This window comes from Spermophilus citellus, assembly GCF_964194105.1.
Source record: "Spermophilus citellus genome assembly, chromosome: 7".
NCBI lineage: Eukaryota > Metazoa > Chordata > Mammalia > Rodentia > Sciuridae > Spermophilus > Spermophilus citellus.
In genome coordinates this window covers 29,565,698-29,585,938 of record NC_138188.1, presented here as the reverse complement: position 1 = coordinate 29,585,938, position 20,241 = coordinate 29,565,698, and the positions used below count along the sequence as shown (strand labels likewise).

The 20,241-nt window shown below is 40.2% G+C and overlaps 1 protein-coding gene across 1 annotated transcript in view; it reads left to right on the top strand.

The window, feature by feature from the left end:
* The window catches only part of CPNE4 (copine 4), a 450,966-nt gene extending 433,319 nt beyond the window's left edge, over positions 1–17,647 (top strand). Inside the window, exons 13-16 of the mRNA XM_081301802.1 lie at positions 1,949–2,000; positions 4,262–4,395; positions 11,582–11,818; positions 17,109–17,647. Coding sequence (XP_081157928.1) covers positions 1,949–2,000; positions 4,262–4,395; positions 11,582–11,818; positions 17,109–17,243 — 558 coding nt within the window. The 3' untranslated portion in view covers positions 17,244–17,647. The remainder of the gene's footprint in view (positions 1–1,948; positions 2,001–4,261; positions 4,396–11,581; positions 11,819–17,108) is intronic.
* Positions 17,648–20,241: the final 2,594 nt, after the last annotated feature.

Here is a 20,241-nt window from a genome sequence, read left to right as displayed (position 1 = left end):
ACATGCTTTATTTATTAAAGAATTAAGCAACTTTATATAAAAGATTAGATGTCTGGGTTCTCTTGAAAAACTGAAAAGGCTGTGAACAACCAACAGATGACCTATGTGAGAATTAGCTGGAGCTGAGGAGATACAATCCCCTTCAGATAGGGTGTCAGTTCCAGAACATGGGCAGGTGGACACCCACCTATTTCACAGAGATGTTAGGCCTCAAAATTGTAATGCACACCAAGGGACCACCAGTCCAACCATCAGAGGTGATTTAGCATCCTCCACCATGGACCAGGTGGTCATCTAGTGGCTTGGTCAGCAGGGCTGACAGCCTTACAGCTGTGTGTTCCAGACCTTCCTTGTGTCCTCCATGACCTCTTTCTGCTTCTTGCTGTTTTCTGAATTCCTCATGTTCACTTGATCCCTTGGTTTCATCCCTCCTCCCAGGTCACTTACTCTTCATGCTGTCCCCACTTCTGGTCCCAGAAAGCCATTCAAATACCCTCTTTCCATTCCTAATTTCCCTTTTGGTCCAGAAAGACACGAATGATCCAGGCAGCTAATATATCCCTTAGAAAGTTTTCCAAGGCCATTCTGTCTTCTTTAGGAAAAACTCCCAGAGTCTGCATTGAAACTGAGACATAAGCACCTCTGACTTCATTTGTACTTCCCCAGGAAGAGAACTGGAGGTACGGATTTGGATGCAAATAGTTTATTTTGAGAGGTGGAAGAAACCTCAACAGAGAGTGAGGAAACAGGAGGAAATCAACCTAGGGCATATCGTCAAGCCGGTTACTACCGAGGATAACTAGAATCTTACCCTGCTGGGTTACCCTGGGAGACAATGTAGAGCACATACAGCCCACAAGAGACAGAGGAGCTGGATATTTATACATCATCTTATGCCAGTCACTGAAAGTTCTGCTCCTAAGGGACATTTTCCTCAATGCTTTTAGCCTGTCAGTTGGGCAGGCAAAGCAAGCTAGAGAAAAACCTAAAGTAAATAAAGCTGGTAATGATTGGAATTCAGCTGACTCGCTTGGAAAAAACTAAGGACAGGGGAATGTGATATAAGCACCGATGCCATCACCTATGACAGGAGGTGTCTTAAAAGGAGGTATCTTTTAACAGCACCCAAGCGAGCCAGTGCTCAGAAATAGCCTTTGAAATGGAATTCTCTGACAAAGAAGAGACATGGGGGACAAAGGAAAAAAGAAAAGAAATGGAATCACCTGAGAAATTTCAGGTGATTCAATAAAAACATCCAGATGTCAAAACTTCCCATTTCTTTAATCAGATTTGTGTAAACAATATGCTAATTGGCCTTATGCATAGGTCTTGCCAGGTAGAGGGATTTGTATTGGAAGATGAGAGGGTATATTCCTCTTTTCTTTTTTCAAAAATGTAGTGTATTTTACCTGTGTATCTGAAAAATCCTCATGCCCTGTATTCTGCATATTACGTTAGAATGATTTTTGAATGTCACAGCTTAGCTGGGCCTTTGTAAGTATCACCATGTTGACAGATAGCTTGGGCAAATTGAGTTTCATATATATATATATATATATATATATATATATATCACTAGGTTCAAATAGAACTTACCCAAATATCTAAGCCTGTAGTCTTTGGCCAGTTCTATCTAGAAACTAGTTGGAGTTACATTTTTCTGAAATCTTTTCTTGTTTTTTTTTTTTTTTTAATGTGCCTTATTTCCCCCTCCTGCAGCATTTATCTGATTCTGGAAAATCTTCCTGTCACCTCAACTTCACAGGGAGCTTAGAATTCACCCTCCGATTCAGATTGATTGTGTAAAGGCTTAAAATGGTTCCTGCTGCTTAACACATAATGAATGTAACCGCATTTGTTTGCAAACTCTAAACCCCAGTGCCTCCTTACTGGATTAAAGTTGTAATTCTCTTTCTTCCTTTTTTTTTTAATGTTAATTGATATCTAGGTCTCTCATGACTTTGCAATCAACTTTAATGAAGACAACCCAGAATGTGCAGGTAAATCCCAATGTAAAAGAAAGCCAAAGTCTTTTTGCCTCTCCATTTACACCTCTCCCATTTTACTTTTTCTCCACGGTTGTAGCATATCAGTTATGACTTGTCTGCAGCAGAGAAGTGGGCTTGCTGGGTCCAAATAAACCATGCTTCTCCAAAAGCAGCAGAAAACAACAATAATAGAGTGGGGAAAAAAATAAGAGCTAGACGAGACAGAATGCATAAGAGACCTCGCGTTTGCAGCAAGAATATGGATCTCAATTCTGGATTCCTCTGGCCAAAAACAAAAAAGGGGCAGTGGGAGGAATTTCACCTGGTGGGCAGTGATGAGATATTCCTCTTTCTGCTTTCCAGGTTTTCAAGTATCTGTTTTTCATAACTTCCTCTCTATGCAGTTATAAGGAGTGGGGGGGGGGGGAATGGACATCCCTTGACACTTTCAGCATGTTGGCAAGGGGCATGACCTCAGTGATTCTGAACAAATACCTTCGTGGCTGTGTGCCAAAAAAGAGTTTCTGAAAGGCTCTGTCTGGTCCATGTTTCATTATCCCCAGCCAGAAGTTCCTCAACATGATTCCACAAAATAATGAGGCTGAAACTATAATGATAATTATGATCATAAATTTCATTCTAGAATTGTTTTTTTTTCTGTTTTCCAAGTAACAAACAGAGCCCAGTGCATATGTTGCTATGAAGACCTGAAGATATTCTTAGAGTAGAAGTGTCCATATTTCTCTCCTTTTCCTTGTGAAGGAGGAAAGGGGCTGTAGCAGGGTTCATTCAGATTCAGTGGAGCATGAAAAGCATCCAGAAGTTTCTTTCACAGACTTGACACTTACTGCCCAAGAATATAATACCAGTATGATTAGATCGGAACACAGTAACCTCTAAGACCTGATCCTCATTCTGTTATTCCCTCCCCAGATCCCTCACCTGTTTCCATTTATTATGCTTTAGATCCCTCTTCCCCAGTCATCCCCATTCTTTAACTGTAAGAGGTATTTTCCACCAAGGCAGTATGAAATACATACCCTAGTGTTTACCTGGGTCATACTCTTAGAATTCATCTGTTATTGTTTAAAGAACAATCAAACTTTCTTATCTTTGGGAAAAACTTGATCATTTTGTTTTGCTATACTGGGGATGGAACCCAGGACTTTTCTCATGCTAGGCGAGTATTTTACCACATCTCTATCCTAGCACAAAGGTTTGAGAACCAAAATAGATAAGTAGCTTCCATTCAGTTTCACCTAACTTCACATCCAAGCTGCTTAATAATTTGGTCTCTGTCGTTGAAATGACAGGAATCTGTATTTGGGGCAGGGCAAAGCAGGTGCAGATTTTTTTGATTGTTTTGTGAGATTGTAAACATGAGTATAAGGCAGAACAGAACAAAACTTTCATCCAAAAATATGCAAAAGCTGATTTGCAGTGCATGGTGGCTATGAAGAACAATCTTAGGAGAAGCTTATGTGGATCCCTCTGGCAAAAAATCAGGAGTAGTGTGCTGCTTCAGGATAGAAAGAGACAGGACGATGAGCCGGAACAAGGGAGAATAAGAGGTAACACAGGCATAAGACACCAAGAAGCTCTATGTGTATGCAAGTTATTGGTAATAGTACTATTACCATAGAATCGGGATGGCAATGTGAAATGTGATCGAGACTCATCCCATGTTGGAGAAGCTACACAGGCAGGGTTGCCTCTCTTGGCAGAGTCCCATACTTTATTCTTTCCTGGGCTCACATGGCCTTAAGGTGAAAGCACCCCTTTCAATGAGAGGTTGACCATGATACTGAACATCATTCATCTGAGCTACAATTGCCAGGACCTGACTATAGCAGCCATTTTTCTCATTTATCACACACCTGGTAAGCACTCACCACGTGAATCCTGCCTCAAGCTCCTTGGGGGAATACAAAAATGAGTAAGTCACGATTCTTGCCCACAAGGAATTAAAGTCTGAAGAGATGGACCTATGGACACAGACTCCTATAGATGCCCCAGTTGGCATTTACCATAAAGTGGCTTTTGACTTTAGCCTTCAAAGAGAAAAATGATTTCAGTATGAAAGACAGCAACAAGAGTGATGTGTATTCCTTTTCATCTTAAGAACATAAATGTGTTGACAAGAACTATTTGGAGCAATTCAATCCCGTGTGTGTGTGTGTGTGTGTGTGTGTGTGTGTGTGTGTATGTGTGTGTTTGAATATATTTGAAGGGAATATGGAACTGTTGATCGTTGCCCATTTATTCCACCTTAGGAATCCAAGGAGTTGTAGAAGCCTATCAGAGCTGCCTTCCTAAGCTCCAGCTCTATGGCCCCACCAACATCGCCCCCATCATTCAGAAAGTCGCCAAGTCAGCTTCGGAGGAGATTAACACCAAGGAGGCTTCGGTAAGGAGAGGGGCAGTCCACATGACCACAGGAGATTACCCTTCCTCATATGGATATTGGCCACAACACCCATCCCAGTCCGACAATAAATCCCTGGTTTTTTTACCTGGGTGAATTTGGACAAGTGACTTCACCATCCCCTATCTTCAATCTCCTCATCTAAAACGTGGAGAGAGTCAAACCCACCTCTGCTGAGTGGTAGGGCTTAGCGAGGTGTCATTGCCTGAACACAGAGGACTCTCAACAATGGGAGCTACTGTATTCGCTGAAGTATTTCTTATCCACCTCCTGTCCCAGGAAAGAAAAAATAAATCCAAAATAAGCTTGCTGTCCAATGAGCCCATTCCACAGAAATAAAACAGAAGATGATTCTACCTCTTAGTGACAAAGTGCAGCAGATATTTATTTCTCATTCTTTTTTCCCCCTCAAGAAAAATGCAAACTAAGGCTATAAGTCCAAAAAGAATTTCTTTTCCCTAATATTATGTATTACTCTAGTAACTTTTGTGTTTATTATTTTAAATGATATCAACATATTTCTCTTCAGCTCTATGACCTTTTTTTTTTCCTTCAAATTTAGTAAACTGTTACTGATGCCTGAAATTCTCTGTGTAATTCCATCCTAGTTCCAGGATGCTACATTCGCATAAATGTAAAAAAGATTGTACTCCCTCATCTTCTCACATTAATTCAATCTAACTCACTTGCAATGCACCCATGTTCCAAGCCTTCCCTCGTGTTAGGACAGGTGGAGGACCACACTCCTACCTAATGCCAACCTTTGCTTTTGTGCACTGGGGCATGTACCCTCCCAATTATCCAAAGATATTGACTCATAATTAAATTCCCACTCTTCCTGATTATCATTTATTTTTCCCTTTCTATTATAGACTCATTCCCATTAGCAAGTAAACATTCCATAATGTCTCCTATTTATTAAAAATCTCTCCTATGACCCTACTTTATCCTTTAGCAACTGTCCCTACCTTTATGCCTCTATAGAGCAAAATTCACTGAAGGAGTTGACGATACTTACTGTCACCATCTCTTTTTTCATTAGTCACTCTTCGATATGCAAGTAAAAACTACACTTGTCAAAGCCAAAATCACCTCTATCTTACCAAACCCATCAGTCATATCTGTCTTCCTCTAGACCTATCAGTGGCTTTTGATCCAGGTGATCATATTCCTCTTGAAATACCTTCTTCACTTGGCTTCCAGAATACCACGTTCCACTGGTCTTCTTCTTGTCTCAATGACCACCCTTTGTTAGTATCTCTTTCTGCCCTTACCTCCTCCTCTTGACTTCCAGACGTTAAATCTCCAGAATTCAGTCTCTGAACCTCTTCCATTAGTCTGCAGTGTCTGTTCATTGTCATGGCCTTATATACCATATACACACTATGTTTCCCAAGTATGTAGCTGTAGCCCAGCCTGTCTCTGAACTTTGAATTCATCCATTCAACTGTTTTTTATCATCTCCATCAGGATATCAATAGTACATATGTAGCATATCCAAATCAGAACTTTGACCATCTCACTCATCCCAACTCCTTTCTCCAACTTCCCAGTCTCTATGATTCCAACATTCACCTAGTTGCTTAAGTCAAAAGCTTGATGTAGTTCTTCATTCCTTTCTTTCCCTCATGTCCTGTAGTAGTTATTTTTTGCTTCATGAACATTTGTCTCAACATTTTTCAGTTTAAAACAGCAATAAGCATTTATTATCTCGTGCATTTTCTGTGGATCAGAGATTCAGGCACAGTCAATCTGGGTAGTTGAGGTTGTACTCAAGATATTGTCTAGGGTGGAGTCATTTGAAGGCTGATCTGGGGATGAAAGTTTTGCTACCAAGGTGATTCACTCACCTGCCTGTCATGTTGCTGCTAGAGGCTTCAGATCTTTACTATATGGGCTGCCAGTGAGCCAAGAAGGAGTAAAGCAGAAGTCACACTGTCTCTTATGATTTAGCCTAAGAAGTGACACTCCCTCATTTCCATAATACCCTATTGGTTAGATGGGGCATTCCAATTCAGTGTGAGAAAAACTACATAAAGACATTAACCAGGAAGTGAGGATTATTGGGTGCCATCTTGAAGCCTGGCTGTCACACACCCACTTTCTAATCTACCATCAAGTTATAGCAGTCTATTTTCAAAATAAAGCCCAAATACTGCCACTTCTTACTACCTTCATAGCTACTCTTGGTCACCAACTTTCTACTTGAACTGAGGCAAAAACCTCCTAATTGGATTCCCTCCTTCATTTTTTTCCCATTGCAATCTCTACTTCACCCAGAAAACAGACCTATCTTCTAAAAACAAAATTAGTATCATGTTACTCCTTTGCTTTAAATTCTCCAATGTCTTCTTATCATGCTTAGAATAAAATTTAAATCCCCTCATATGAGCTAGAAGGCTCTATGTGAACTACACTCTGCCTACCTCTTGATCTTAATTCTCCTCACACTCTCTTTTGCTCCCAATTCCAGTCACACTGGCCTCTCACTGCTTTTTAAACACACCAAACATATTCCCACCCCTAAGCCTTTTCTCTTGCTCTTCCCTGCTAAGGTTTCTTTTATCCTAAACCTCCACAGGAGCCATTCACTTCTATAAACTCTTTTGAAAGATCCTACTGATTGCTTTATCTAAAATAGCCACCCATCCCTATCATGCCTCAGCTTTATTTTTTGTTTGTGGCACTTATCTCTTACCTGAAATACTTTAGATGTTTCTGTTTACTTGGGTATTTTATGTCTCCTCTCTCCTTATACAGAAGCTCTGAAATGAGAAGAGCTTGTCCACGTGTAGTTCCCCAGTCTCATCTAGCAGAGAGGCTGACGGCTTGATGTGATCAAGTTTCTCCTGGGTGTGGAAGCTAAGAAAACCATGCCTCCTCCCTGCTCATATTTCCTCTTCTCTTGAGAAACCATTGATACTTCTCAACATTGCATACCAACATCTCCACTAATACGTGGACCCTACAAGGCTTCCCCTTTCCCTCAATCACTGAGGCCTTGGTGCAAATTGAATCTTCATAGATGCAAGATTTAGGGAGAAGTTTTGGGTAGAATCATTTTTTTCATTTTATTTTTTAACTGTTTATTTTTAACACTAGAACTCATTCTTTAAATGATACTTTGCTCAGAAAATCAACACATAAAACAGATTTAAAAAAATTATTCTTGTCAAATTTGCTTACGGAATAAGGTGAAAAGTTGTTTGTTCTCTTTGATCCCCTTTATTCATAACAGTGTCCAAGGCATCCCTAGAGCTCCCCAGACCCCAAATTAAAGCGTGCACTATCTCATCTCCTCTGATATATCAGTACATGAAAAAATAAAAAGAGAAAGTACTAACCTAGGCCTGGACGTGGGGCTGGTATAAGCCAGCATGGGTTTTGTCTATTACTTATTCCTTCAGGGGTGGGGGGTCTGCTCTGAAAGGACAAGTCAAGAGATAAGACCATATGCAAGAAGCATCCAATCCACATATCACCAGATAAATTGCCCCTCCAGGTCAGGAACAGGTGTTTCTTCTCAGAGGTTTCTCCTGTTCTTTGAACAGTCTGTGGTCCAGAGTCCCTTGTTATTAGTGATATTTCTTTGGGTCATGAGCATAAACCTCATAGGCAAACTGTGCCAGGGAGTTAATTGCTATAAGATTTTCTTCTTGATTTTTGTGAAAAAAAAAATCTCCTCTTTATCTAACTATGACCTTAGATATGTTAAAAGCTCTAATACCTCATCCATGAGCATTTTACCAACTTGACTTTGGAAGAAGCTCTTATTGCTATCTTTAGTGGAAATTTCCATCAGGGTTTTGATGCAACAGTCCGCAGCTTATTATCTTTGGAATGGTTAGATTGTAGAATCCTGGCCATCTCTTGAGACCAGGGGTTCTCAAACTTTTTTGCTTCACAGATCCCTTTAACAACTGGTAAAGCCAATTGGCCCCTTCTCAGAAGTGTTGCAAATGCACAAAATAAATTATAAACAGCCATATTGAAATGAAGTTAGCAAACTTGTTCTTAAATGTGACAAGGAAGCATTATAAATATAGTATTAAAAAGTTTATTTTATTTTATTTTTATTTTTATTTTTTGATACCAGGGATTGAACCCAGGGGCACTTAAGAACCGAGCCACATCCTCAGCCCCTTTTTAATATTTTACTTAGAGACAGGATCTCACTTAGTTGCTTAGGGCCTCACTAAGTTGGTGAAGCTGGCTTTGAACTCACAATCCTCCTGCCTCAGCCTTCCGAGCTGCTGGGATTATAGGTGTGTACCACCGCACCTGGCAAAAGTTTATTTTCTTTACATGTTAAATTATGAGAACAAGTAGCTAGTCTAATAATTCCATAATTCCTGAGTAGTGTTGAATATAATTAATACAATGAAATATATATGTTATATCTGTAATGTAATAAGAAAACATTCTGTAATTTCTGTTTGTGACTAAGCCACAAGTATAACTAACATTAATCTGATTTGCTGGTTCCATTTACAACTGAAAAAAATTATAAATTTCAGTTAAAGATTAGTAAAAATCAAAATATAATTTATTCAAAGTTCAAAAACTGCTTAAAATCTTTTAGGAGTCCATAGACCCAGGCTAAGAAACACTGCTCTACATCAAGAGTCATTACAAACATCCCAACGCCTGTTTTTCAATGGCTTGCCAACAAAGAATGATTTTTATATTTTTTAATAGTTGAATAAAAGTACAAGAAAAAATATTTGGTGACATATTAAAATAATGACATTCAAATTTCAGTGTTCCTAAATAAATAAAGCTTTATCGTAAGCTTTATTGGTATACAGCCACTCCTATTTGTTTTAAATATTGAATGTGGCTGTCTTCACCCTATGGTCTCTAGTTGCGGTAGAGAACTTTATGACTGTAAAGTCTGAAATATTTATTTAATATCCTTTTACAAAAAACAGTTTCCCAACTCCTGCTCTGGACCATGACAGTTCTGAATCTCCCCAGTGTGGTGGTGTAACCATAAGGGATTTTTTGTTGTTTTTCTTTGAGGCATGGATCAGGGAGGGGAGACCCATCTATAGATCAGATAAGACAGGAGTAGGGTGGGGCAGAGAATGATGACACAGAAGTGAGTCCCTCAAGGGCTCCCACTTAGGAATCAGAAGCCCAGCCTCCTTTCACATGTGCCATCTGTCTTCACCTGCCAAGATGGACCACAGCAAAGCTGATTAATCATTCTGGTGTATTCCATACACCTTCCTCACCCCCAAACCACTCAAATCGCCTCCTTCTTCCCCTTCTCTCTGCACCTCCCTAGCTCCTCCATACCATCATCCTACGGAAACCCTCCTCTAAACTCCCAGACCAGCTTCCTTGTGAGCATATTAGGAGAAAGCAAAGATATGGGTGTACATTGAGGACTAGGTTAGGACTAGGAGTGGGTGTTTAGTGAATAGACATGGAACAAAACTGGTCTTTGCATCAAACTGTACAGAAAGCATTCAGGACATGTGGCTGTCTTCATCATAGTATGAATTTTGTTTATCTCTAGTTCATAGTTTTTTGTTTAAAAAACTTTTTTCAGGTATATAGACAAAGGAGAAAAGAACAAACTCTTTAGTAGTGCCAACCTATTTGCAGCCTTGGAAGTGTGTGAGTCTCAAAATGAGATGTTTTCAAAATTCGGCTCCTCTATCCAGACTTTCTCCTTTGAAATGTGACAATGTAGATTATTTTTTCCTATGTTGGAGGTCAAATTTGGCCTCACGCATGGAAGACAAATGCTCTGCCACTAAGCCACACCCCCAGCCCAGAGTGTTTTAATCTTTCTACCTTTATTCCCTGCAAATGATGGGTATATTGCAGGAATTATATTGGTATTTTTTTTTTTTTAGTGTGGCTTTTGAGTATGGCATGAGCCACATCTCACTGATCTTCTTCCCTCCCCTCTTTCATCAGTGAAAGTCAGCATGGTGTCTCTCCCAATAACAGTAACAGCGCTCACCTTCAATAAGTTTTCTTCTCCAAACTCTTAACACACCTCCCAAGCTCTCTTTTGCTAATGGGTGTAGAACTTTTCCTCCAATACCCTTTTCAGCTGAGCTTCTCCAGGTGAGAAGGGTTAGGGACACCGTAGGCCAGAATCCAGGACTTAACACAGGACCTAGAGCAGGAAGCCAGAGGAGTATGAGTGCCTTGAGAAAGGCTGTGTCCTTGGCTCATGACCATCAGAGGGAGAGACAACAGCCTTGACACCTCCTAGCATAGCATTAGACCAATGCCTCTGATGGAAATATAATGCAAATCTTAGACACAATGTTTCCAATAGCTACATTAAAAAAATTGAAAGAATAAAAAATAAATACATTTTAATAATTTTTTTAATTTAAAATCCAAAAGAGCCAACATATTGTCATTTTAGCATCTACTCCATATAAAAATTATCAGTGAGATATTTTTTTCCTTTTTTGTACCAAAATTTTAAAGTCTATGCCTATTTTACACTACAGTATCTCTGGGTGCTGAGTTATGGCCAATACTTGATCTCCATTTAGATATTATAAGTTGATAGCTGAAAATATAGATTCATGTACCTGAGTTGTTCCAAACATAACTAAAAAGTGGTCAATAACTGAATTTGGTATCAATCTTTAACATTAAATTTAAATTCACTAAAAATTTTAAAATTCAGTGCTTCCACTGCCTTACCCACATTTCCAGGGCTCAGTAGTCTCATGGAACTAGTGTCTATTGTATTAGACTGCACAGCTTTAAATTCTTAAAAAAATTTTTCAAGCTGAGGAAGGCTATATCCATGATCTCATCCCATCCCTTATTTGTGAACCAAAGATGCTAAGACCTAGAGGCATTGAGAGATTTTCCTGGGGTCTAGAAGAATGAGGCTTTGAAGCCACTCCTGTCAATTTCAAACTCCTACTTTTTCTACTACACTGTGCTTTGGAACTGCCAGTGAGGTGGTTATTAAAATTAAGCTATAATTACTATACCCACTTGTAAGCTCCATGCATCCTAACCTTAAGAATTTAGGGCTGCTCAGAAGAGGCACTCAAAAAAATATCTGACATCACTGTTGCTGTGGTCACTAAGCAATGAAGCCACCCCAGTGCCTAACTAGTATTGTACTGTCTTTGTCCTTCCTCCTTCCCATTCCCCACCACCTGGCATCCGACTACAGCAATACTTCATCCTGCTGATCCTGACAGACGGAGTCATCACAGACATGGCTGACACCCGGGAGGCCATTGTCCATGCCTCCCACCTCCCCATGTCGGTCATCATCGTTGGAGTGGGGAATGCTGACTTCAGTGACATGCAGATGCTGGATGGTGACGATGGGATTCTGAGGTCGCCCAAGGGAGAGCCTGTCCTTCGAGACATCGTCCAGTTTGTGCCCTTCAGGAACTTCAAACACGTACGCATATATGTCATGGGGGCACTTCCTGTGGGAGAAGAGAACCAAAGCGTGCTCACCTCCCACATGCGTTCACCAATGTGTGTGGTGATCTGTCATTCTCCAAGCAAACACCAGCTATCCCTGCCTGGGACAGCCATCTCCCACAGCAAGGATATGTATAGAGCATGACTCTTTGGAGTAAGAAGTGTAAATGGATGTATAGACAAGAAGTCATGCTAACTGTGGTAGCCAAAATTGTTACTGATGCTTGCCCTCATTCATACAATTTAGGATCTCTAGCACCTGCTGCACCCATTGCTGCTGTGCAAAGCTGGGCAGCTGCTCAAAGGTGCCTGACTAAGTAGAATAAACCAAAAATCATCCCGGGTCCTGCTTGTCAAGCCACATGCCCCAGCAGAAGTCTGTTTTGCTTTCGTAAAGTATGAAACCTAAATCCCCTATAAATATATAGTAAGCAGCATCAAAGATTTATTTAAAACATTCATGCACAAGATGACAAAGGTAGTTCAAAGAAATATATTGAGCAGTTGAATATGATCAGTGAGGGGGGAAATGTTGGAATAAATTTGCTAAAGTAGACTGGTTATGAACCATCAGAGTTAAAAAAAACAGAAAAATAAAAAATGAAGAAAGGAGAAAGAAAAAAAACAAACCATAATCATTGAATGACCTTCTCTACTGGATAGAAATTGTTTGCATCCTATAAGTTTTCTACAAATGAATATCTAACTTTACATCTTGGATCTTTATCAATAATAAGTAGTAAAGCAGCATCACATTCCCCAACAGCCCTGAACCTGGCCCATTAGACAATGCGGTAGGATTGTATTTTAAAGACGCACAGTAACAATTTTCTGCATTTCCAAATTTTGGATAATTAAGTCCCTGAAGAAAGGAACACAGTCAAAATTGCCACAAACCCCTGCACCTATAGGTTTAGGATCACCCAAAGGGATGCCTTCTCTGATTCATAGAAAGTTCCTCTCAAGCCTTCTCCAACTGGATCTGGGAGTCCCTAGGGGTGGGTGGCTACAGACAATCCTCCTGTGAAAGCTGCCCAAGAGCAGAGCATGCCCATGGCTCCTGCTGCCCACTATAGCCTTGCCTTCTTCCTTGCTGGTGGTGACAGCCATATCAGTCACCACACCTGAGCTGCCCCAGCAGGAGGGAATCACCAAATTCCTATGTCCTGAAGCTGCTTCCCAATCTCCTTGAGAAAGGAAAAAAAATATCCCCTCCTTCACCAACATGCCCTGTGCCCTCTGTCACCTGGAGCGTTAATTCAGGGAAGTCTGTGTCCCCATACCTCAAGGGTCCCTCCAAGAAACATCTTCGTTAGCTTCTGCAGCAGCCTCTGTCTTCATGGGGCTCCAGTGAACTATTTAGTTCAGGGTGAGGAAGCCACAGATACCATGGCATCTACTCCAATCATTCCTTCCTGGTGCTTGTTTGGAAAAGTCCTTTCCTCCAGTCAAAAACTCACTTTCAGGGACAGTTTCAATTTGGGCTCACACTTGGACCCCAGCTCTGACTGAGCCTGGCAGTGCATGTTCTCTTCAGAAATGGCTGCTTGTTCTGCTGTCTTCTTGGGGCAGGCTTTACAGTGAGTATTCAGATAAATCACCAGCCCCACAGCCTCACCTGAACCCTAGATTTCATGACCTTTCTGGGCCTCACAGGGAAGTAACTATACACTCCAGGGCTCTTGAATGATGAGATTCTTCATAACTCTACTGCCACACAATTACTATTGTCCTTTTAAGGAAGGCTGCAGTGTCATTAAAATCATTAAAGGAGCAGAAAATCAATCCCTGGCTGCAGAGTGGAGTGCAGAGAGAGAGTTTTCAAGTAACAGCAGTGAGCCAATCTCCCCGACAAACTCTCAGGGCAATGCATGTGGGTGAGGGGTAATTATGCCACCATATCCCATCTTCCTCTTTTCCTAAGGAGATTTACAAATAAAAACACTCACTCAATGGAAGAGGCTCACCATGCACTCAAGGTGTCTGCATGTGGACAGCAAGGCGTGGACTAAGAGGGATCAAAGAGCTCACTCTCTAGGAGATTCATGAACTGCCCCAAACCACGCTCTCCCACTCCCCTCCCCCACGTGCATGTACGTGCAAACACATATGTGCAAGAATAATATCACGGAACCTTCAAAAGATTTACCCTCTACCTCAGGGCTCCATCCTCTTCCCCAAACACTCATGGAGGGTCAGCTGTGCATGGCACACATTAGATACTGCAACCACAGCAAGATGGTAGAACCATGGATCCTGGCCTCTAGGGATTTGCTGGAAAATTGTATGATGGGAACAAAGATATGTGATGCAACCTGTGGGTGGTTGAGAAGTGCTAAAATGTTTCTGTGGGACCTCAGAGCAGAGAGGGGTACCTATGAGGAAAGCCTCAGTGTTCCAAGCTGGTATTTGGGGAAAGGATAGAGCATTGGTGAGCCAGGAGTTGGAGATGCACTGGCAACAAGAGAAGTACCCTAAGCAGGGAAAGGAAGTGGGGTGCTGCTCATAGTCTCTGTGCTATGTAGTATCTCCAGTGGCTCTGGGGATAACTAAGGCAGAGAACCAAGAGCATATTCACCTGCCTTATCTTCATGGATTTTGAATTAGATTTTGAAAACCATATCATTATCCAAACTAATCTGCTCAGAATTCAATAAAAGAGAAGCTGAGGAGCTGGTATCAGTTCATATAAACCAGTAAGCCTTGAGTTACCTTTTTCTGCTCTTCATAATAAGTCAGAGCTTTAAAGTAGATAAGGCATGATTTCCAAGCTGTGTGGGTCTGGGAAAGTTATTGAATTTCCCTGTGCTACAAACTCATCTCTAAAATGAGGCAAATGCTACACACACTGGAAGATTAAATATGGGAGTCTATACAAAGCTTAGCACAGTGCCTGGTTTAAGGATGTGGTTAGTGTTATTACCAGTTGATTTTACATGTTTGACTTTTCCCTAACCAACTAATGTCCCCACAACCTCATGTGCTTGCAACGAGCTCTGATATGCAAAAAAGCTCATTAGGAACTGTGCTTTGTAATAGAGTAGCCACTGGCCACATATGGCTATTTAAATGTATTAAAACTAAATAAAACTTAAAACTCAGTTCCTCAGTCACTCGAGCCACATTTCAAAGCCTCAAGAGTTGCCTGTGGCTAGTGACTCCCATACCGGACAGCACAGATAGAGCATTTCCATCATTGCTGGAGGTTGTATTTGACAGTAGAAATATTTTGGCTGTGAGTAATAGTGACTCTGTTTTTATAGTGGATTAAATGAGTGTTTTTTTAGCCAGGGATGACATTACTACCCACAAGACATTTGGTAGTATCAAGGGACATTTTCAACAGTGACCGATATGGAGTGCTATCTGCATCTAGTGGCTAGAAGCCAGGGATGCTGGCAATACCCTGCAATATACAGGACAGTCCCCCACACAGAATTATGTAGTCCAAAGTGCCAACAGTGCCAAGGTGGAGCAAACATAATTTTTTCTTGTGTAACTAGAAGATAGGGGCTGGTAGCTACGGGCAATTTCTTTTTTCAGTGACTCAGTAGTATGAGGGTCAGCATGTCATGATTTCCTTTCATGATCCCTCAGTGATAAAGATTGAATCACAGTCTAATTCAAGGGAGAAAGAAATGGGAAAGGGAACTGGAGGCAACCATGTCTGTCCCCTTTAACCAAGAGGAAGAGAGTCCCAAGACACATCAAAGGGTGAAACTGGGTCACATAACCATCCCTAAAAGCAACGGAGGCTGCAAAATCAAATATTTGATAGATGACCAAGGAGAGATCAATAATGACTTTTGTATCTTCCCCAGTGTGCACAATGACCATGGTCTAACACATAATCCTGAGCAGTCGTTTGTAAAGTGAGGTTGAATTTTCCACAGGCTGTGACATCTTCAAGATGCAAGGGATCGCTTTCGAAAAACTCCTCAGTGTTTTCAGATTTTTTTTTTCAAACATATGTGTCTTTTCTTGAGACTCTGTTAGATTGAACTGAATTCCTTTCCTTCCTGTTTTACCTTTGAGAGCACTGGTGCTTAGCAAATTGAATGACTGAGGGGCAAACCACACAGGAAAGAAAGAAATAGCGATGCTGTCACCCGGGCACTTAGGCCTCGTTCCTCTGGCATTTCAAACACTTGTTAACTAGTCACTCTGCCCAAACTTTCAACCTCTTCACTAATAGGAGGCAATTAAAGTTGCTTGCCCAGGATTTGTGCAGATAGTACTAAACACCAGCACTAGGAATAGAATCCGGCTCTACTTAACTCCAGAGTTCATGCCTGATATTAACTTCAGTACTTCTCAGCTATAGACTCATCACTGTAGATCACATGGTCTGTGCCCCAGCCTCCAAATCCTTCAGCAGACTCACAATGCCAATAGAATTATAAGTGAATTAACAATGGTATTCAAGACCCTGGCCCAATCTCATTTTTTAGCCAAACACCTACCAATCCTGAATCCCCAGTTCACACATGCACACACCTTTATTCCCCATCAGATGAGTCATTGTCCCTAGAACGATTTAACGCCATCCCCTTACCTTTTCCTTACATTTTAAAAATATGCCCAACTTGAATACCACCACCTTTTGGAAGCCTGCTGCTATTTCCTCCAAGATAACTTAGTCTCTTTGTTCCCTGTGCTCTGTTCACAGTGTCTGACTTCCTCTAGCAGTGCTTCTCAAATCTCAATATACATGAGAATCCCCAGAGCATCATGTTAAAATGCAGATTATGACTCAGGAGCTCCAGTTGTGTCTGAGAGTCTACATGGCTGATCAGCTCCCATGTAATGTGATGATGCTGGTCCGTATCCTGTGTCCCACTCTACCTTACAGAAGGGTTCCTTTTGATGATGTGAGGCTCCCTTCACATGATTACAGCTTTACTGATGGCAAGAACCATAGACCCATAAACCCAGCACAGTGCATGAAAATAAATAAGTATCTAGAATTGAATGCAAATCAGAATCAAAACTGTAGAATAATTCATTCTGCCTTCCAAACTTCACCTGTCATCAAATGTAAATAGTTTTATATTTTGAGAGGAAAAGTATAAAAAAATAGAAAGATGAAATTAAATATCTATTTGCTAACAATCTGACAGCTCTTACATGGAATAGATTCCCAACAGATTGAATGAATGAATGAATGAATGAATGAATGAATGAATGAGACACAAGGAAGGACTCAACACTTTGAGTCTGAATGACCAAGAGCCAAAATCATGGTAATTTCTTCTTCTCTGCAGGCATCTCCAGCTGCCCTTGCAAAGAGTGTGTTGGCTGAAGTCCCAAACCAAGTTGTGGACTATTACAATGGCAAAGGAATTAAACCAAAATGTTCATCAGAAGTATACGAGTCTTCCAGGACACTAGCTCCATGAACTCCTCACACTTTTACAGAGTTCTGAAATATTACTCCTGCTAATATTTAATACTTCTACTCTACCTATATTTAAAAATAATAATAATACACATTTTAAAATAGCACGTTTTGGTGATTTTCAACTAACTGACAAATTTTTTTTTTTTTGCATGTGTAGCCCCAAAACCTGAATCTGTTAAGCCCTTGTATTGTTAAAGACTTTTTACAAAAAAAAAATACAAATCATAATAACTTACTCTTTACAGCATGTCGCCTTGAAATAAAATGGTATATGTATCCGTTTTTTATACAGGTTTGTTCAAATTTTGCTAAATTTCTTATTATCTTTACACTGTAAAGCATTTTGAAACATTTATTGAACGTTGATAGCCAAAACAAACTTTGGTTTTATCTGTCACAAGATGAGAGACTTTTCAAAATGGCAGATGCATGGACTGTATTTTGCATGTTTAAAATAATAATAATTATAATAAAAAACCCTCACACTGTTTTTGCAGTTGTTATCTATAATTTCTCCCTGCTGAGAATGGTCTCTCTAACTAATAAAATTTATCCACCTAGAGGTAGTCTTGTTGAACTGGGTCTGGCATTGAGCCCAGCCCCTCTCACACTTCACCATGTACACAAATTTCCAGCGAGTCTTGTTAAAATTCAGATTTTTAATGCAGTAAGTCTGTGTGGAGCCCAAGATTCTGCATCTCTAACAAGGTCCCAAGTGATGCCAATGCCTAAGATGGGTGAGGTTCTAGATGTTAGGGTGTCATAATAGAGACCATCCCAAACAGGGCAGCTCCCTCCAATCTGCTTGAGAATGGCACCCCATCTCTGCCAATAGTATACGGTCCTACCTGTCTCAGAGGTGAGAGTAGAAAGTAACGAAACTGATTCCAGTAGCTGCACATCTCAAATCAGTCTCACTGCTTTATACTCATACCTCTTCCTTAAACAAGACTAGGGAGTGCTCCTCGCGGCTTGTCCCTGCTCTCTTCAAAGAGACAACACACAACACTGCATGAATGGTACCAATTTTACATCAATCCCTGGGAATGAGTGACCTCAGAGTCTTCATTGTAGCCACAAGGATGGAATCTTGTCTGTGGCAAATGGCCATGCGATATTTAATATCCCCAGATATTGATCTTTGTGCTTAAGTAGGGCTTCTTTTTGCCTCTTTTTTATCACTCCTGAGAGCAATCTCTACACACAGAAATACCTGGGGTTGTTTTTTTAAGATGGAGGTGTTCTATTGGAGTATGCAGGTTCATCTTGAAACAAAACAATGAATGTTTCACTCGTCTCATCTTCTCTCAGAAAGCATAAAAGGCACGAAGAGGAATTTTTTTTTCATCAAAGAGATGAATTAAATCACAAGATAAAATAAATCTGTTTGTTCTGTGTTTGAGGGAGAGCAGGATGAATAAGAAAATAATAATAAGCCTTGTACGATTTCCAGAGTTATAATTATAAGATCCTAATCTTGCAAATACATGTCAACCAAATGCACAACATTTTGGGAATGATGGGGGAAAAATGTATGACTGAAAAAAATCATAAATATTTAAACTGGGTTGTTTTATGAATAAATTGGGTACTTACAGAAAATTTTCTAAGAGTCGTGGTCTTGTTTCTCTTCTCAAGGCAATTTTCCAACAGTGATTTGTTTCATTGTAGGTGAAGTTGCCTTAGGTTAGGAATAGCTCTTTCATAGTCCAGTGGAAGCATGTGGCTCTTTGCTTATAGCAAACTAGGAATTAAAATTTTCATGTCATATATTACAGACATATCTGACGGTTGTTTGTAACCGCAAACCAGGACATGAACTTCCATGTTTACGCACCTGATGTATTGTAAGCACTCAATAGATGTTTAACAAATGCAGGGGTGATGTTAATGTACCCTTCGATCAATCTCTAATCCATTATAGATTTAATAGGTTAAGTGTGACTTTCCATATACACTGTGTCATTCTCAAACACCTTTTGAGATCTCCATGTTCATGTCAAAATCCCTGGGATCTGTGAAATGAGGTGGTAAGGACAGAATCCAGTTTGCTTGGCAAATCCTTAAGGCAGTTTACTACCCTGTCAAAGCCAGGCTCAAGTTTAGCTTAAAAGAATCATAAAAATAATAACTAATAATTATTAAAGGGTGTCTTAGCTCAGATTGCTGTATCAAAATACCACAAACTGGATGGGTTAAATAGCAGAAATTTCTTTTCTCACAGTTTGAGAGTCAGGAAACTCCAAGATCAAGGTGTTAGTCCTTTGGTTCCTGCCCCAAATTCAGAAATATTGGCCTCCTCTGATGATCTCAGATTTCAATTGTGAGTCCTTGTCATCCTGTGATGTATAATATCCCCCTGGGAACAGTAGAAGATCCTCAGAATACAACCAGCTCTTCCCACCTTCTTGCCACTAATAATAGTATATAGATGAGACATTACCAATATAGAGGCTTCCAGGAGCTGAGCAAGTCATGTGGATGACGCAGGAACCTAGAGAGTAGAGTGGTAGGGATGGAGAGAAGCTGGAAAGCCTCTGTTCAGAAGAGGGCAGCTGCTATATAGCTCCAAGGGCCATGTCAGGGTGTGGACCCAATACAGTTAGTCCATCCAGTATTTCAAATAACTGATGAATCTGTTATTTCTACATAAAACTTATTAATTTGTAAGTATAAAAATACAATCAAGTTCAATTATTAAAAAAAAAAATCCCTACAAGGACCAAACTATGAGTCGTGCAGGGAAAAAAAAAAAAATAGCTCTGGATTATGTTGGCTCTTAGTATTTGGAACCACTGACTTATGTCCACATATGGCCCACTCTCCATTGGGCCTCAGTGGATAATATACACTCTTTAGAAATCTTGAGGACCCTAAGAAGATTTTATTTTCTGTGGTTCGTATCTATTGATACTTGGTGTATTAGAAATTGAAACTGGAAATGTAATATATTTATTAATTCATGTCAATAACAACAATAGACTTGTTATATGTTA